Source organism: Podarcis erhardii (genome assembly GCF_964252035.2).
Source record: "Podarcis erhardii genome assembly, chromosome: 4".
NCBI lineage: Eukaryota > Metazoa > Chordata > Lepidosauria > Squamata > Lacertidae > Podarcis > Podarcis erhardii.
In genome coordinates, this window is record NC_138508.1 from 67,074,531 (window position 1) to 67,091,513 (window position 16,983).

Here is a 16,983-nt window from a genome sequence, read left to right on the forward strand (position 1 = left end):
CTGCCACCGTAAATACAGTCACTTACATTACAGTGAAATAGAGCAACTGCGAAGTGTTGCTTTCAAATTGTGTTACCTGTATAATTTGGATCGTACTGTCTAAAAGCAGCAATCAGTTCCGATTTGTGTGTGTAAAGTTTCTCTCGCAAACACTTCAAAGCAGACAGCTCAATTGCAGTCACCCTACAAGGGAAGAAAGTGATTAAAATGGACAGTTAAAGAATAAAAAAAAAATCTCTCCTGAGCTGTTTAACAGCAACTCAGCATTTACTAACTTCCTCTGTCAACTTTCTTTACTTTGGAAGAGTAGCTCCCAAACCATGAACTACTTTAAAACTGCTGAAGGTCTTGACAGACCATTTAATGTCTGCTCCTTGTATAAATTGCAATTCCATAGAATTCAGATTGTAATGCAAAAAAATGCAAAATAAAAATAAAAGAAGCACTAACAATACAGTTAAAAATAAATTTGACTATTTAATATGATGGACGTGTTGTCTCCCATCTTCAACCACAAATCCACACCAGCTGCCATGAATGAAGCTCAGTGACCACTGGTGGTGGACCAGAGCCTTGGGGACAGTTTTGCATTTTCAGTTCTGTTCATAAATCTTTAAAAACTAATATGTGTGTCCTCCTTATCCTACCTCTGATGAAGAGTCTCTTTGCGTGTCGATTTGCTGACTTGATACTGAACAAAACGAGGAATCAGATCTGGGTTTAGTTTGATGTAAGCACCGCGATTACTTCCCTCTGCATAGTAGTTTGAAGCAGAAAAAATAGTGATAACCTAGTTTTTTAAAAGGAAACAAAAATGCAGTTTAAGTAATGAGGATTTCAAGCTTGATCTGGCAAGATTTTAAACAAGTTGTAGGCTGAACGAAGCAATATTCATAAGTATGACAAAGGCTAATATTGTGAATGAAAGCACCCTTTCCATGGCTGATACTAGGAAAGTGAAATGTTCTTTGTATTTGAGATTACATCCAGGGTCATGAGTCTCTTTGTGCATCAGGCTTTAACAAAACAAAACAAAACCTTAATTCAAGTACAGGGCACATTGTCTTTCTCTAGGACACTGAAGAAAACAGTTCAGCAGAAACGCCATGTGATAAACATGCACAGCTCTTCTACTGAGTTCAAGGGCAAGTTCCACACCTACATTTGTCCTGAACGAATTATTTTATTTATTTATTTATTTGTTGTTGTTGTTTAGTCGTGTCTGACGCTTCATGACCCCATGGTCTTCCACTTCCATGCCTCCCGCAGTTTGGTCAAACTCATGCTGGTAGCTTCGAGAACACTGTACAACCATCTCATCCTCTCTCATCCCCTTCTCCTTGTGCCCTCAATCTTTCCCAACATCAGGGTCTTTTCCAGGAAGTCTTCTCCTCATGAGGTGGCCAAAGTATTGGCACCTCAGCTTCACGATCTGTCCTTCCAGTGAGCACTCAGGGCTAATTTCCTTCAGAATGGATAGGTTTGATATTCTTGCAGTCCATGGGACTCTCAAGAGCCCAGCACCATAATTCAAAAGCATCAATTCTTTGGCAATCAGCCTTTATGTTCCAAGTACTTTATTTATTTATACAGATATTCATATACCACTATATCATAAAAAAATCAAAGAGGTTGACAGTAAGATCTATATATAATAAAAATTCAAATCAGATTATTATCAGCTATTTTGGAAAGATGCATACTGTATTGCCTGCATAAGCCTAGTGGGATAGGAAAGTTCTCAGCTTGCATTTAAAGGCTGAAGCACCTGCTGAATCTCTACTGGCCGAGTAGAGCACAAGGCTGGGCCAATGACACTGAAGGGTCTATTATTTCGTGTTGATGCCAAATGAGCCTCACCAACTCAGGGGACAACCAATGACACCCCTGCAGATGATCTTCCAAGCCATTTAATGAAGTATGGATTGGTGTCCATGATTGAGCCATGAAATGGCTCAGTGGAAAATAAGGAAGGAGAGGTGAAGACAAAAATTAGGAGTGGCTGGCAACTCTCAACACCCTTAAACTACAGTTCCCAGGATTATTTAGGGGGAAGTCAAAGTGGTATAACACTGCCTTCAATGTATACTGCAGATGGGGCCTAGTAGACGACAAAGACTCTGTGCTGATCACATAAATATGGTTAGTGACTTGTATCTGGCAGACAGAAGCTCCTGCCTTACTCAGAAAAGCCCAGAGACTTACAATAAATGAAGCTGTCAAGACTCTGAAATTTAATCTGTAAATTTCTGGTTACCTTTCCATTATGACTGATCTCATACCCATCCTGCTTGCATTCGTGAGACCGGATGAGCATTTTCAAATTATAACGTCTTAGCAACCTGGCAGTAACATCTGGTCCGAAGTAACAACCTCCTCCTCGAAATTTGTTTGGTGTGCATCCATTCTGATGTTTCGGGTCACTCCAGAGAATATCCACCACCTTTCAATAGCAATTAAACAAAATGCTAGTGACCATTCACGATCCATCATTGGAATAATGTAAATCATAAAAAGCAGAGTTTGGTGGGTATCTACAAGGTCATCCCATCACAGCATGTAATGAGACTCCCTCCCCCTCCTCTCCCCATACACTCCCCAAATCTACTCCAGAGTCTTGGGGGAACCCCTAAGACTGGAAAGTCCCATCGCCCTAATGGAAACCCTTGCTGTGACAGCACTATGTTGAATAAAACCCTTAGAAAGAAATATGAATCATCAGGTTGTGAGGATCCTAACTGGGTTTAGGTTCAAAACAATATAATTTTAATGTACTAGTGGTGGTGAAACCTTATGACACTGAATAGGTAAGTTGGTATGGTGGCACAGAATGTTGGCTCACATAAGGAATGTTTCCCTCTCTGAGGGAAAGAAAGATATCTGTTTGGTGGCAGTTAAGCCTCACAAAGTCTTTGGATTTGGGGGAGGTAGCCTGAGGGGTTACTGGATCTCAACAATGATGCTCTGAAAGTGCCTTGATATCTGAGAAGGGATTCCAGGTGGCAAGGAAACTAAAGTGCAGGGAGTCCTGAGGCAAAGGGGCCAAATGAAGAATTCAAAATAGCATTGTATTGCAAAAAGGCAAAGGTAGATGAAAGAGGATTGAGGGTGAGGGAGGGGGAATACTAAACTCAGACTGTGTTTTATATAAGGAGTGTTCAAACAATCACCCCTCACGTGATGAGAGAGGGGGAGCACGCCTATAGAGTATACCATTGGAGAACCCATTCTGTGAAGGAACTCGGACCCTTACACCCTTTTGATTCAGCCCAACATCATCCTCAAAGCATGAATGGGTGTTCATTTAAGCACTTGACAAATCAGCCATTTTGTTTTGTCTGCAAGCTTCTAGCAACTATAATTTGATATTAAAGTAATTAGCATGCTCATTACATTATCTTAAAAGCTTGTTTCCAAGTTGTTTTTTTGAAGATTATTTCTCAAATGTTAACATTTTAATAGCCAATATTTGTGGAGGAGGGGAAAGACTCTTATATACAGCTCTGGCATACTTGCTTCCACTCCTTTGTTGTTAATTCTGAGGATGCGTGTGGTGAGGTAACACTGTGAGGCTTAAGATATTGCACTTCTGGAAGAAGACTAGAACTGCCTCTGCCAGGGAGGTTGCCAAGATGCTCTTTGCCATCAGACACATCCCTACTGTATCGCCTTCTCTTGCTAGGTGCTGATGTGGACCTCATGGCCTCTTTGAGAGAGATGTCCTGCCCGGAAAGGGACTTCGTGGCCTCCGTCCGATGGGAACAGGTTTCTACAAGACTAGCTCCACGTGGCTTACAGACTGTCTCTGCATTTGACTTCACTGGCCTCAGCACAGACTTCAGCTATAAAGACAACATGAATGATCGCCATTTATTGGTCTAGATCAGCACAGGCATATTGCTGAATTCTGACCATGAAAGTGAAAATATAGTAGCTGATCTACCAGATATAGGTGAGAAGCAATTCATAAACAAGTGTTGATCACAATGGAGATCTGCACAAAAGTAAATTACTTTAGCCCTGAAAGTGTGTTATCTTTAATGAACTTGGGCCAATGGTCAAGGAGTGAAGCAGCTCACTCGGTGAGGCAGCAATAGTCTCCTGGCAGGGGCGCCACTCCCAGTTACTGGAAGGAGGGAAGCAGCAGTGAGACCAGGGTTGCCGAGGGACACTGATATGAGCACTGGATTTTCTCTGCTGATGCAGCCCAGACCTTCTTGTCACCTTGCCCCTTTTCCAGTGGCGTAGCGTGGGTTGTCAGCACCCGGGGCAAGGCAAGTAATTTGCGCCCCCTAACCCGTGGATTTGCGCCCCCTAACCCTAACCCCCAGATGTTGCGCCCGGTGCGGCCGGCCCCCCTGCACCCCCCACGCTACGCCACTGCCCTTTTCCACACCTCCCCAGTAAGTGACAGCAATCTCATTGCTGGGAGGCTATTGCTGCAGCACTGCTTCTCCTCCCAGGCAGTGCCAGTCCTTGGGGCTTCAGAGGCAAAGTACCACTGCCCTTCCAGCTTCCAAATACAGTATGTTGCTGGTGTGTACTGGAAGGAGAGGGGTAAGGCATGGATAACTTGGCGCTGTGCAGTGCAGCACGATGGAGCCAGCCCGCAGCTCTTGCCATTATGCGCCTGGACTAAAAATCACGGTTAACCCCTTAAAACATTGTTAAGGTGAATATTAGCCTTAAGGTATGGTCTAGAGAAAGTATGTACTAGGACCACATAATGCAACAAACTAAGGCATTTTTTTTAATCCGTTGTGTTTTGCTACTTTACTCCTTTAAATTTTCAAAATGCTAATGGCATGTTTACGTAAAAGAGTTAAGATACACAAGGTTAATTCTCATTGATTTCAATAGCATTTGTGTGTTGCTGAGATGGATTGGAGCCAAAAAGAGCAGAACTAAAGAAAAAGAGCGTCTTGCGAGTATAACACCTTACCTTGTTTCTCTGAAATAAATTAAGGAAATTCAAATCAGTAGTGTCCGATATCCCTCCATGTAAAATAAGAACTTTGCTGTCAATTATAGTTGCAAGAGGAAGCCAGCTATAGACATCTTCCAGAAGATGTAAAATTGCTGTTCCATAGCACTATTAAGTGAAAATAAAGGCGATTAGGTAACAATCAGAAGGTCCCTGAAATAATAGCAAATTGATGAGCTTCATGGGTGGTTTCTCAAAGCCATAAAATAATGAAATGAAAACTATTTGTAAATCTATGCTTGCCCCATCTCTGAGTCACCTTGGCCCGCCCCCCAGGTACCCAAGCGGCTAGCTACACCGCTGAGCACATGGGGAAAAATAATGGGGTTCTTGTGAGTAGGGATGAATGAATCTACCACTTTTGGTTTCTCTCTATTTCTGACTTTTCCATTCTTAAATTCTTCAATACTCCACATTTCCACATTCATTTTTTTAAGTCCTCATGAAAATTCATCATTTTAGTGCAATTTTTTCCCTAATACAAACATTTGTATGCAATTTTGCATAATATACATATTTTACTTGATATACAAATTTCCCTGTTTTAATGCACTTTTGCATGTTATATTCACTAATATATACATGTACACACACACACACATTACACTAGTATATGCATTTTTGTACACATTACTTGGCTGGACAACTGTATAGCAAAAGCCAAGAACGTGTGAATTTTGAAGGATCACTGAGTTTCAGTTCACATATCGTTTCAGAAAATGTAAATTGGGTAAGTTCACCATTAAATGCAAACTGAAGTCAATTTACTCCCCATACTTATTTATGGGTAATGCTTAAAACATCTCTGAGTTCAGTATTCTTTACAGAACTAATGTCCATAAAATTAACTTAGGGCTTTGAAATGCAAGGAATGCAGTCTGTATCATTTAGCTAAAAGGTGAGGTTGCTAATCTGATGCCACTACCAAAAGACAGCCAAATATTTACCTGGTACTTCTTCATAACTTCTTTTGTGAAACCATATCTGAAACAAGTTAAAGGTTATTTCAATAGTGGATCACACTCTCTATGTACCTATATGTAAGAGAGAATTCTTTCTTCCATATTATAGGTTTATAACAGAGGGGAGATCCATTATCATTACCAGAGTATAGCAAGACAACAGAAATCAGAGATTTGAATTGTAGGATATTTCTGTTGCATATTTCTGTATCTGCACCCCAGATACAGATTTCCCACTTATTTTATCAGTATGCATCAAGGAACTTTTCCATACTCTGGTACAGTTTTTGTCCAGTGCATGGTCTGAAACAGGGGTGAGCAGATTTCAGGCTTGTGGGATCTACTTTCAGCAGTATAAAATAGAGCCAGGGATGTGGTGGGCGGATTAATTTTGTTGTTGCCATAGTAAATTAACTTAGAGTCCTTGCTGAAACGCTACAGAGATCTACCAGTATGTTCCAAACTCCTTCCTTCCCACCTCTTATCTAAAGCAAAAGAAATAAAAAATAAGGTTTTCTTTTCCAGTATTTCTGTATATTGAAATGCTGAACCATAAAATAACACAATGCTTCTGCCTTAAATTAAAGATAATGCTGCCACAACCTTCAGACGCCAAGACCATTTCTAAAGAGTAAACAGAGTCCAAATTCTAACAAAAATGCACACTAATTTGATTCTTACTTTCCATTATACTAAGATACATTAACATGGGTAGAGGGAGCTCATAGACAGTATCTAGTGATCTGAGCAAAAATTACAAGTGCATCTCTCCGTTATCAGATCAAGTGTTTCAATTGGAGGCTTTGGGAAGACAACACATGTAGATTAGGCGAATGAAAGATAATATATCTAGCTAACTGGTTAGCTAGCTGAACAATGGTGATACCTAAGATTCATGATATGGTCCTCATGGTTCCCTCGGTTCAAGTGCAAGTGGTTAGGGTAGACGAGTAGAAAGGCAAACAGGATTATGAGTATTTCTATGGAATTTTTTCCTCTGTCCACAAAATCCCCATTAAAAATGTAGGGGTTTTCCTCTGAAGGAAGTCCATTCTGTAAAAGAAGAAAAACGACAATATCATCTGCAAGTACAACAGATATTAATTATTGCAAAACAAGAGTCAGCCAGTCAACAGGGCACTGCAGAGCTGTAGGTGGCCTCACCTCCTCACTGATGCCAACATCTCTTTTGTAGCACTGCCATATCACAGTAGTAGCTGCACCTGTGCCCAGGTGAGCATCAGGTCCTTGGTGACAGACGGAGGACACCAGGGATGGTTTTGCTTATGTTCACCTTGAGCTGCCATGTCCGCACAGTTCATAAAACTATTCATTTGATATTACTTTTATATGAACCATTTAGGAATTCTTTATTATGCTTGTCCTAACCAATTGTGGAAAACAATGGTTAGATGTGCATCTACCCTATGACCAAGGAGTTCAAGTCAGCATACGTTCTTCTTCCCTGTGTCCCCCAATTTTATCATCACAAGATCCATAGGAGGTAGGTTAAGCTAAGAGGGTGAATGGCTGGTACACGGTTGTCCATCCAGTGAGCTGTGCAGCTGTGTGGGCATTTAAACCCTGGTCCAATACTCTAAACCAAGCAGTGATGAACCATTTTGGGTTATACCTCCAGGGTCTGTGGGCCCATGGATGGTCTGACAAAAAGTGTATGTAGCCACCCCACACACTCCTACGCACACACAGAGTCTTTGACACACATACAGGGGAGCCTCCCTTCCTCAACTGATCTGATTTTCCTCCCCCACTCATAAAGTGATTGATCTGATTGCTGGGGAGGGAAGGATTTTGTGTCCACATTTTTGGTGGGAGGGAGGATGTTCTGATGCTGCCAAAATTAGTAGGAGAAGCCGGAAACATTTGCTGTGTGTGTGTGTGTGTGTGTGTGTGTGTGTACATCTCAGGCCCCTGGGCTTGGACGTAGCCACCCTGCTCAAACCACTACACCGCAATGGTTCTTTGGGCTCCTCTTCCAATCTCCCATAATGATCATAGACAAATCTGAGGCTGAAAGGAAGGGAATGTTGATGAAGCTGAGCCCTAGTCATGCAACGTATCTAACTCTGTTCCAATTGCTCTGTCCTAGACGTCATATATATCATAAGCCGCCCAGGAGTCCAAGGAGGAGCAGTAGAATGAAATTTTGTCGAATGAATTTTAGCAGGTTCTCAAAATGCTTGCAATCAACGTTTATGGAGCCTGGAAATCTTTTTTTTTTTTTTTTTTGCAGCACCAGCTCTTAATACACCTTTACATTTGACATTGCATTTACATTTCAAATGTGAAAATCCAATTTACTTCAAAATACAATATATTATACAGCATGCTTGCTTCCCCTTGCTTTCCTCGAACACTTCCCTGGCTTTTGCTAATGCCCTTTTCGAGGCTGGGGATGAAATGAAAATCCATAGCAGCAGGCAATGAGAGTGAAGACAGCTTTCCAATGGTGAGTGGAATAGGGGGTTGCTGCTGCCACTGCCTCATTAGAGTGCCTTCTGGGTTTGCGTTTAATTAGCTCCCTTTGTCAATCTGCCTTTTAATTCCGCTCCAGGATGTCTATATGCATAGAATCAATTTAACACAGGCTAATTTAGCAACTGGCAATTTAAAATATTACGGGTTTGGGGTTCTTTTTTGAGGAACATGATGGGAAACGGCATCATTTAACAATGATTAGTGCAGTGAATGGAAGTGTCTCCAAACTGCCTACTTTAATTAAGCCAAGGTGTTATTCTTAAGAGAAGCCATTAAAAAGCATTAAAGGCATGTTATCTAGTTTAACTGGCTTCAGACCATGTTAGGGTAATCACTTACGGCCTTTAGCTATTTCCCACCCACCCTTCCCCATCCCCTCCAAAGGCAGCGTCGGCTTGTACATGGTGCAATTTGAGGAAGCAAAATGAAAGAAATACAAGCCACACTGTAATCTGAATCTGGGACTATAAACTCTAGTGGGCAGTCCATCAATACACCATGCTTAGAGAGCAGTAGCAATATGATACATATGTTATTATCAGAGAGTTTGGGGAAGTTGTCTTCCCTGAAAGCACCCAATGGAGATCATGCTACACAGCCTGGATAAGGTTAAGCTTCTGTCCCTCATGAACAGTTTGAACAACAGATCACCTGAGGCTTTAGGGAGATTCCCGCCTCCCCCCCACCCCCCTTTGTTTATACTTCACAAAAATCGCAAGGAGTATCGTCGTTGAGGTTGGATACCCTCCAGTCTCCTGCAGATTGTGCCCTTCAGTCGACATTCAGTCCTGATTAACTGAGTGTGGAGAACGGAAAGATGGCCATAGGCCAAAAATTGATACCACAAAGTGCTGGTGATCTCTCTCTATATATACACACAGTTGCTAACGGAATACAGTAGCGTTGAGGCACCATTAGGAAACAGCAAAGCCAAATTTACTTACTTTGTAGAAAATCAGCAAAAGGTCATCCAGCTTTCCATGAAGATCGCCTAGAAAGAACACAAACGTTCACAGTCGGGCCATGGGACCACCAATCGGGCAGGTAGAATACGCAAGACTGGAAGCAAACAGTGATTATTGTTTCCTAGAGCTCATGCATGTTTAGAAGTGTTGTAAAGCAATGGTATGAAGCACTAACTGCACGGTGGTCAACTCCTGAATCCAATTCCTCAGGGGAGCACTTTGCATTCCCTGTGGACCAGCTGCTTACAGTAGACATTTTGTGAAACTATGCACACATATGTATGAAACCATAATATGAAACACAACAGGTGCAACTGCTTAACTGCCCACCCACTACCCAAAAGCATTGGGAAGCTGTGTTGGAAGCAACAGGGAATGTATGAGGAAGCAGCCGAGGCTTAATGGTCCCTCTCAAACTGCTATTTGAAGAACAAGATTACAGTGGTACCTCGGGTTACATACGCTTCAGGTTACACACTCCACTAACCCAGAAATAGTGCTTCAGGTTAAGAACTTTGCTTCAGGATAAGAATAGAAATTGGGCTCTGGCGGCACGGTGGCAGCAGGAGGCCCCATTAGCTAAAGTGGTGCTTCAGGTTAAGAGCAGTTTCAGGTTAAGAACCGACATCCAGAACGAATTAAGTACTTAACCCGAGGTACCACTGTATAAAATCCTTTTCACCCTGAGGGCTACATTCCTTGGTGGGCAACCTTTCGAGTGCCACATGGAAATGGTGGTCAGGGTCAGAGGCAAAAATGAGGAGAACAACAAATGTAATTTTTAAAAATTTTGTTTAGTATACTAGTTAACACTCACACTTGAGTTGTTGGTGATGATGCAAGCAAATCCTAAACACAACACTGCTATTTTCCAGGCAAATATGACCAGGGTGAGAAAGCTCTCATGATGGGCGGGGGGATCATATTGAAAATGGAAAGGAGTCTTAAAGGAATTTAAAATGGGAGGAAGCTATTTTAGGACTTTAAAACAGAAAGGGGGGGGGGACATTAGCTTCGTAATATGGAGCATATTAAGCCCTTTAAGACCAAACCCAACAAGTATTACTATGAAATAATAAATTAAGTATTTTGATTGGATTTAGTGGGGTTTAAATGACACTCATTAGAGGAACTCTCACATATGCAACGCATGAACCAGATGAATATTTCATGCCTGTTTCAATGTAGAAAGTTAAAAAGGATTTGACGGAAGTGACATAGATCTCGTTTTGTGGCAATCAACATTTTGGCTCAAACTTCAGTAAAAAAATACACTTTCATCTGTCATTAAGGATGTTTTGAGCATGAAGACTATTATTTGCTTGAAGGACACATCAAAAAATCTCTCAGATGCACTTTCAATTGTGCAAATGAGGACACCCATTGGAGGATGTATGTACATTGATTATCAAGGCCACACTTACACACACATAGAAGTCTAAGGATATTTTGTTCTTGCTTACTAAAGCTCATTCAATGGTATAAACCTGTAAATAAAAGATATCTTATCTATTACTGCATTGAATGCTTGAAGCATCTTTTATTAAAATTTGGTTTCTCTCTGCACCTGCAGCAGTACAATTAATTTATTTTGTGTGCGCGTCTTCTCTTGATTTGAAGAGAGAGACTAATTATTACTAGTAACCATTTAGTGCTGTCTTGCAAGTGGGTCTCCTCAAGCAAATCCAGGAAGTCCAATCCCATCCATTCACCCATCTATGGCAGTGTAATCAAGGCCAGATGACTGAGAGGCACTTAGATGTTGCCATCTTTAGCTGACTCTTTATGCGGGTGGCCAATTGGTGATCCATGGCCACAAAGCAATTTTATTTGGGCTCCAAATGGATCCCCAAAGCTCAGGACAAAACATTTTGCCTCCAGTTTCACTCTGTGGTTTTTCTTCTTAAGAAAAGGAAGACTGCTTATAATACATATACCCATATACTAGACAACCACATATGAATTTGTAGTTGTTTGCATATATTAGTGATACATACTTTACTTTCTCTTTTTATGCACCTTTCCTTTTTCTTTTCTTTTGTTCAACTGAAATACTTTCAATCAAACACTAAAATAAAAAAGAAGATTGCTTTCTGAATTTCTGCATGAGAGAAAGAACATGCACTTTAATGTTCGGCCTCTCTCTCTCTCTCTAAATATACACCCCCTCAGAACAAAGACTGCATAACATTTCCCCACTGAGACATCCATATATTGGGGGGGGGGGGAGGGAGAGAGAGAGAGAGAATGCATCATTGGTTTGCTCATTTTCATCACAGTGTGGATATGTGTGTGTGTGTCCCCAGAAGAAGTATCAATGAACTGGGATTTTCTTCTATCATGATCATGTTCACGAACCGTTTGTTGAAGCACTTGCGGGAAGGCAAGAGGTGAAAGAAATTATTTACCACACAAAGTAGCATTTTACAGATGGAAAAGCAGCTCTTTTCTTAAAAGTTTGCCAGATTTAGTCACTGACTCACCCAGCAACATCTGACAGGGGGAAAAAGTGGGAGGAAGTGTTCGGCTTACTTTAAAAATGCCAGGCGATGAGTCATCAGCCTTCCACCCCCCCACCCCCAATAATAAAGGGAAGACAGGAAGGATTTGTACTGCGAGGGGGTTGGGGAAGTGTAACATTCCAATGGCAGCTATAAAGACCACTTACCACTGGCTGGTGGGGAGTGGGAGTTGTGATCTGGCCTGGCCAAGGTGGGTTAAGGCTTACTTTAGGCGTAGCTGGGGGAGGGGTTCATTTATGTCCGGATGCACAGACAGGGGCTGATGGGCCATAGCACCCTCAAAATTGTGGTTGCGGGGAGGGGGTTCACCCCAAATTGCCATAGGGCGACCCTTAACCTTGGTTATCCCTGCCAAAAATCAATCAGTAGGCAGGCTGGTTGAGTCAGGATACACATCCAATGCCTACGCCCAAACCTGCTGACACCTGTAATCAATAAAGCTGTGGCCTGCTTAAATCTCCTTTTGGTTGTCCTGTGTTTATTGCACCTACATATTGCCTTGGCCCTACAGCGTCTGGGCCTGCAACCACAAATGCTAGACAGTCCTACAGATTCACAATATACTTTAGATATCAACCCGGTGCCACATTTCTCTTAAGGAGAACTCACCACAGATGGTTATTTCCTTGGTATAAGAGGTGGAGAGGTGTGTGATGTTTGGCATCTGCTGAAGGACCTTCCTGGTCTCATGTAGCAGCTGAAGAACATATCGGGCGTGGAGGTGCTGTACGGAGTCGTGGGAGGAGAAGAAGAAGAAGAAGAAGAAGAAGAAGAAGAAGAAGAAGAGTAGTAGTAGTTTGGATTTGATATCCCGCTTTATCACTACCCGAAGGAGTCTCAAAGCAGCTAACAATCTCCTTTCCCTTCCTCCTCCACAACAAACACTCTGTGAGGTGAGTGGGGCTGAGAGACTTCAGAGAAGTGTGACTAGCCCAAGGTCACCCAGCAGCTGCATGTGGAGGAGCGGGGAAGCGAACCTGGTTCCCCAGATTACGAGTCTATTGCTCTTAACCACTACACCACACTGGCTCTAAATGATATATTACAGAGAGTCGTTGGAAGAACTCCATCACCAAAACCCAGTGAGCTTTGTGCTTGCACACAGTTCTTGTCAGCGTGACAAACATTTTCCAGTCATGACTGCAGACTTGGGGGATCGTCACTGCACAGATGAGCATGGAGATAGGGGACATCTCTAATGCAGTAGCAGCGTTGGTGCCCATACTATATTAAGAATCATCATTTTATTTGTATGCCACCTTTCCCTAGGTAAAACCATGCTCAAGGTGACTTACAACATGAAAAGATTTACATGACTTCACACATAACAAAAGTAGCTTAAACATGGAATAAAACACATCAAAAAGCACACAACCGAATTGAACAAATGCCACATAAATCATAATATCGAAAACAAAGATACAAAAAATTGATATCAATAACAGAAACAGAAACCCCTAAGCAAAACTCAGCCTCAGCTTTCATAGCTGGAGTCAGTCAGTCAGGCCACTGCCTTCCTCAGCCAGGCAAGGGGGCAGGGAGCCAGCAAGGCAAGGAGCAGGCCTTCCAGGACTCACAGCCAAGATGGCTTCTGGCCTCTACAGCAGCCTCAGCTTTTGTAGCTGGAGTCAGTCCAGGCCCCACGCTCCCAGGTCAGGTGGAAAAAGGCAAGCAAGGCAGGGATCATACTTTCAATATTGGGTTGTAAGTCTGTGTAAGGGATGTAGCTCTGTGGTACAGCATTCACTTTGCTTGCAAAAGATCCCAGGTTCAACTCCCAGCATCCCCAAGTAGAGCTGGGAATATCCCCCGTTTGAAACCCTAGAGAGCTGCTGCCAGTCAGTGTATACACTGAGCTAGATGGACCACTGGTCTGGCTCAACATAAGCCAACTTCCTATGTTTAGTAATGTATCCCGCTGGCCCTATTGTTTTAATGCGCTTCTTGATATTGCCAGAACAGCAGCAGGTATACCCAGAGACTGCGGAGTTCAGTTTTAGTGGCCAACAGATCAAAGGAAGCAGAAATGCCATGGGATGGGATATCCAGCTTTGCAATGTCCGTCTTTCAAATTAACCATATCCCATCATAGCTAAAGAATTGGAAAGCATAGGGCTGTGTGAGTCTCCTGTGCCAAATGCTCTCAAGAGCAGCAAGTGCCAACAATGACTAAGCAATTGCTAAAAAAGCGTGGCAGTGGAAAGAATTATGTTTTCTTCTCTGATGAATGTATTGGGGTGAATAAACAGCCTTTCAACAGGAACAGGGCTGGCAGAGCAACCTTTTTCGTAAAGCTGTCAGTTGAGGTCTGTTGTGTTTAAGAGGATCACAAAATTGTAGAGTTGGAAGTGACCCTGAGGATCATCTAGGCCAACCCCTTGCAATGCAGGAATATGCAGGTGTTCCATACGATGTTCGAACCTGCAACCTTGACGTTATCAGCACCATACTCTAACTCACTGAGCTATCCAGGCTGAATACATACATACATAATTTTATCTATATGCCACCTTTCCATGATTAAAGCCAGGCATCCCCAAACTCGGCCTTTCAGCTGTTTTTGAGACTACAATTCCCATCATCCCTGACCACTGGTCCTGATAGCTAGGGATGATGGGAGTTGTAGTCCCAAAACATCTGGACGGCCGAGTTTGGGGATGCCTGATTAAAACCATGCTCAAGGCAGCTATATGAAAAAACTACATAATTACAAACCTAGCAAAAGTAGTAATAAATAATAAGTAAAACATCAAAAAGTGCACAATCAAATTAAACAATGCCCACATAAATCATAATAAGAACTAAAAGAAAGATACAAAAAAAATAGTATCAAAAATAGCAACAACCCCCTAACAAAAGACCCCTCAGTAATACTTCATCACCACTCCTCAGTTTTGCTTCTGCTATTACATGTGCTTTCTTGTAATTGTTTTCAATGTAAGCTCCTTTGAACATTTGGAAAACTGGCATACCATTATTTTGGTAATTAACTAAATGCACCATTGTTCATCTCTTTCAATATGCGCATATGAAGTGCTTACAAATTCCTTTCCCCCCACCATGATGCACATTAGCCTTCCATGCCCTGCTGTCTTAATGGTGTCTAAGATGCCCTTACGATTATCAGCTGACACTTTTAGAGATACCATAAAAATAAAAGGGAAATCCATTTAACCATTGGTCTGAGCTTGCCTGTCGGTGCTTGAAAGCCTGAAGAAGAACATCAGTGTCAGCAACAGTGAGGGGGAAACAAAGGTGGGGCCCGTAGTAGGAGGCAGGGACCTCAATGGTCTGTTCATATTCTCTCATTGTATAATCACTGGTGGTGGAGAAAAAGTTAGAGCTGACGTCTATAAAGGAAGCAGAAAAGCAACTTACAAAATTTTAGTTAGTTGACAACAAATGTGCCTTTGGATAACGAGTTCATGAACATTTGTTTAAATTGATGATATATTCAGCATAATGCCGATATATATAACAGACACTAAAATTCAAAGAACCTTTTGGGCATTTGTAAGAACAAGGAAGAGCTTTGTCATGCTCAGTGTTGTTCTGACTGTGGGCCCAGTTTTGGCATTGAAACCTTCTTGGTTGCCCTTTCCTTTATCAGGAAAGTGACAGGAGCAGTGTTTTTTTAAAAAATAGTATTTTTATTAAAGTTTTTCACAATACAGTACGAAGAAAGGTACAAAAAATACAAACAGATCCTGTAAAATATGGAGTCTTCTCCTAAAGGCAATTCTCAGTCCCCACCACCCACAGAAGGTAGCAGCCCTTCCAGCTCTCACCTTCCTTTCTCCTTCCAGCCTCTTGCCTTTGGAGACCAACATTTCCTTGTCTCCCACCCAGGGCTCTCCATCAAACATCTACCACCCACATGAGTATATAATCCCAACATATGACTCCCAAAAAGAGGAGGCAGAGAGAGAGAGAGAGAGAGAGAGAGAGAGAGAGAGAGAAAGGAACAAGAAAGGAGAGACAAGAGAAACAGTGAAAAGTAAAAAGATAAAAGGGGAAGAAACATTAGAGAAAAATAAAAGGACTTCTGATGTTCCATCTGCCAGTCACATTTTTTAAAAGAAAGATTATTTAAGACATTCAGTCCACGATCTTCTCCACTTTCTGTTAAACAATATTTATTTTAAGTCAAAGTGTCTCAGAGTCATTCATTTCTTTTCCCCACAAAAAGTCCAAGAGGGGTTCCCAAACTATTATTATTATTGGTAAATGTCTGCCATGTTTCCCCCCCTTTAATATTAACTTTACCTCCATTAATTGCCGATTCTCCCTACTGAGTGTCAATTCTTCCATCTATGTCTATGTTAAAATCTCTTGACAGGAGAATTTTAAATTGCTGCTGAAATCTTATTGTTTTGCTGTACAGATGTTTCGGCGATAAACCTCCCACCCACAACCACAGGGCTTCTGATTGTGATGAGGTCCAATTCGGGTTCAAGAAAACACAAGTTGATCTTCCTCTTCAGACCTTCTCTGCTCAAGAAGGGAAGGCTCATAACTGAGGAAGTGGGAGACACTCGGCTGGAGCCAGTGTGCTTGACTCCATGCCTCCTACTCATGCTAATATTTCCTACTCAGGGCTCTTTTGTCATCCACAGGACTAAAGAATAATGTTTCACCTATGCTTTGTGTATGATATGTGCAATTCCCACGGGGGAAAAGCTTCTGCAAGTATGGCTTAAAAGAAAACTATCAACCAACCTTGGCATTTACTGGAGGACATGCCAGCTTGTGCAGGGAAAACCACTAATTACTTATAAAGGAACAAGGACTATGGCAAACAGACTGAGTCACAGCAGCCTACATTAAAATCACAATTATAAAATATTGTCAGGAACAAATATTGCCCCAAGAGGCATTTTCTGCGTAAGAGCACGCTGTAATTGAAATGTGCTAAGTGTGATAAGAATTTGGAGTGCTTCTTAAAAGTAAACATTATTTCGAGTTATTTATTGGCTTCCTTGCTAACAACCCCAAACAAGAGCCACAGTCCCTGCTTTCTCAGCATCAGTCATAGGAAATCTGCACTCCCT

The 16,983-nt window shown here is 41.9% G+C and overlaps 1 protein-coding gene across 3 annotated transcripts in view; it reads right to left on the reverse strand.

Annotated features, from left to right (window-relative positions):
* The window catches only part of PPEF1 (protein phosphatase with EF-hand domain 1), a 32,705-nt gene that overhangs the window by 4,565 nt on the left and 11,157 nt on the right, over positions 1 to 16,983 (reverse strand). For all 3 annotated transcript variants that reach the window (XM_081859089.1, XM_081859090.1, XM_081859091.1), the window contains 10 exons: positions 15,125 to 15,282; positions 12,542 to 12,656; positions 9,390 to 9,436; positions 6,833 to 6,999; positions 5,932 to 5,968; positions 4,943 to 5,092; positions 3,513 to 3,842; positions 2,258 to 2,443; positions 648 to 790; positions 77 to 183 (listed from right to left, as the gene is read on the reverse strand). In XM_081859089.1, the coding sequence (XP_081715215.1) occupies positions 77 to 183; positions 648 to 790; positions 2,258 to 2,443; positions 3,513 to 3,842; positions 4,943 to 5,092; positions 5,932 to 5,968; positions 6,833 to 6,999; positions 9,390 to 9,436; positions 12,542 to 12,656; positions 15,125 to 15,282 (1,440 nt within the window). The remainder of the gene's footprint in view (positions 1 to 76; positions 184 to 647; positions 791 to 2,257; positions 2,444 to 3,512; positions 3,843 to 4,942; positions 5,093 to 5,931; positions 5,969 to 6,832; positions 7,000 to 9,389; positions 9,437 to 12,541; positions 12,657 to 15,124; positions 15,283 to 16,983) is intronic.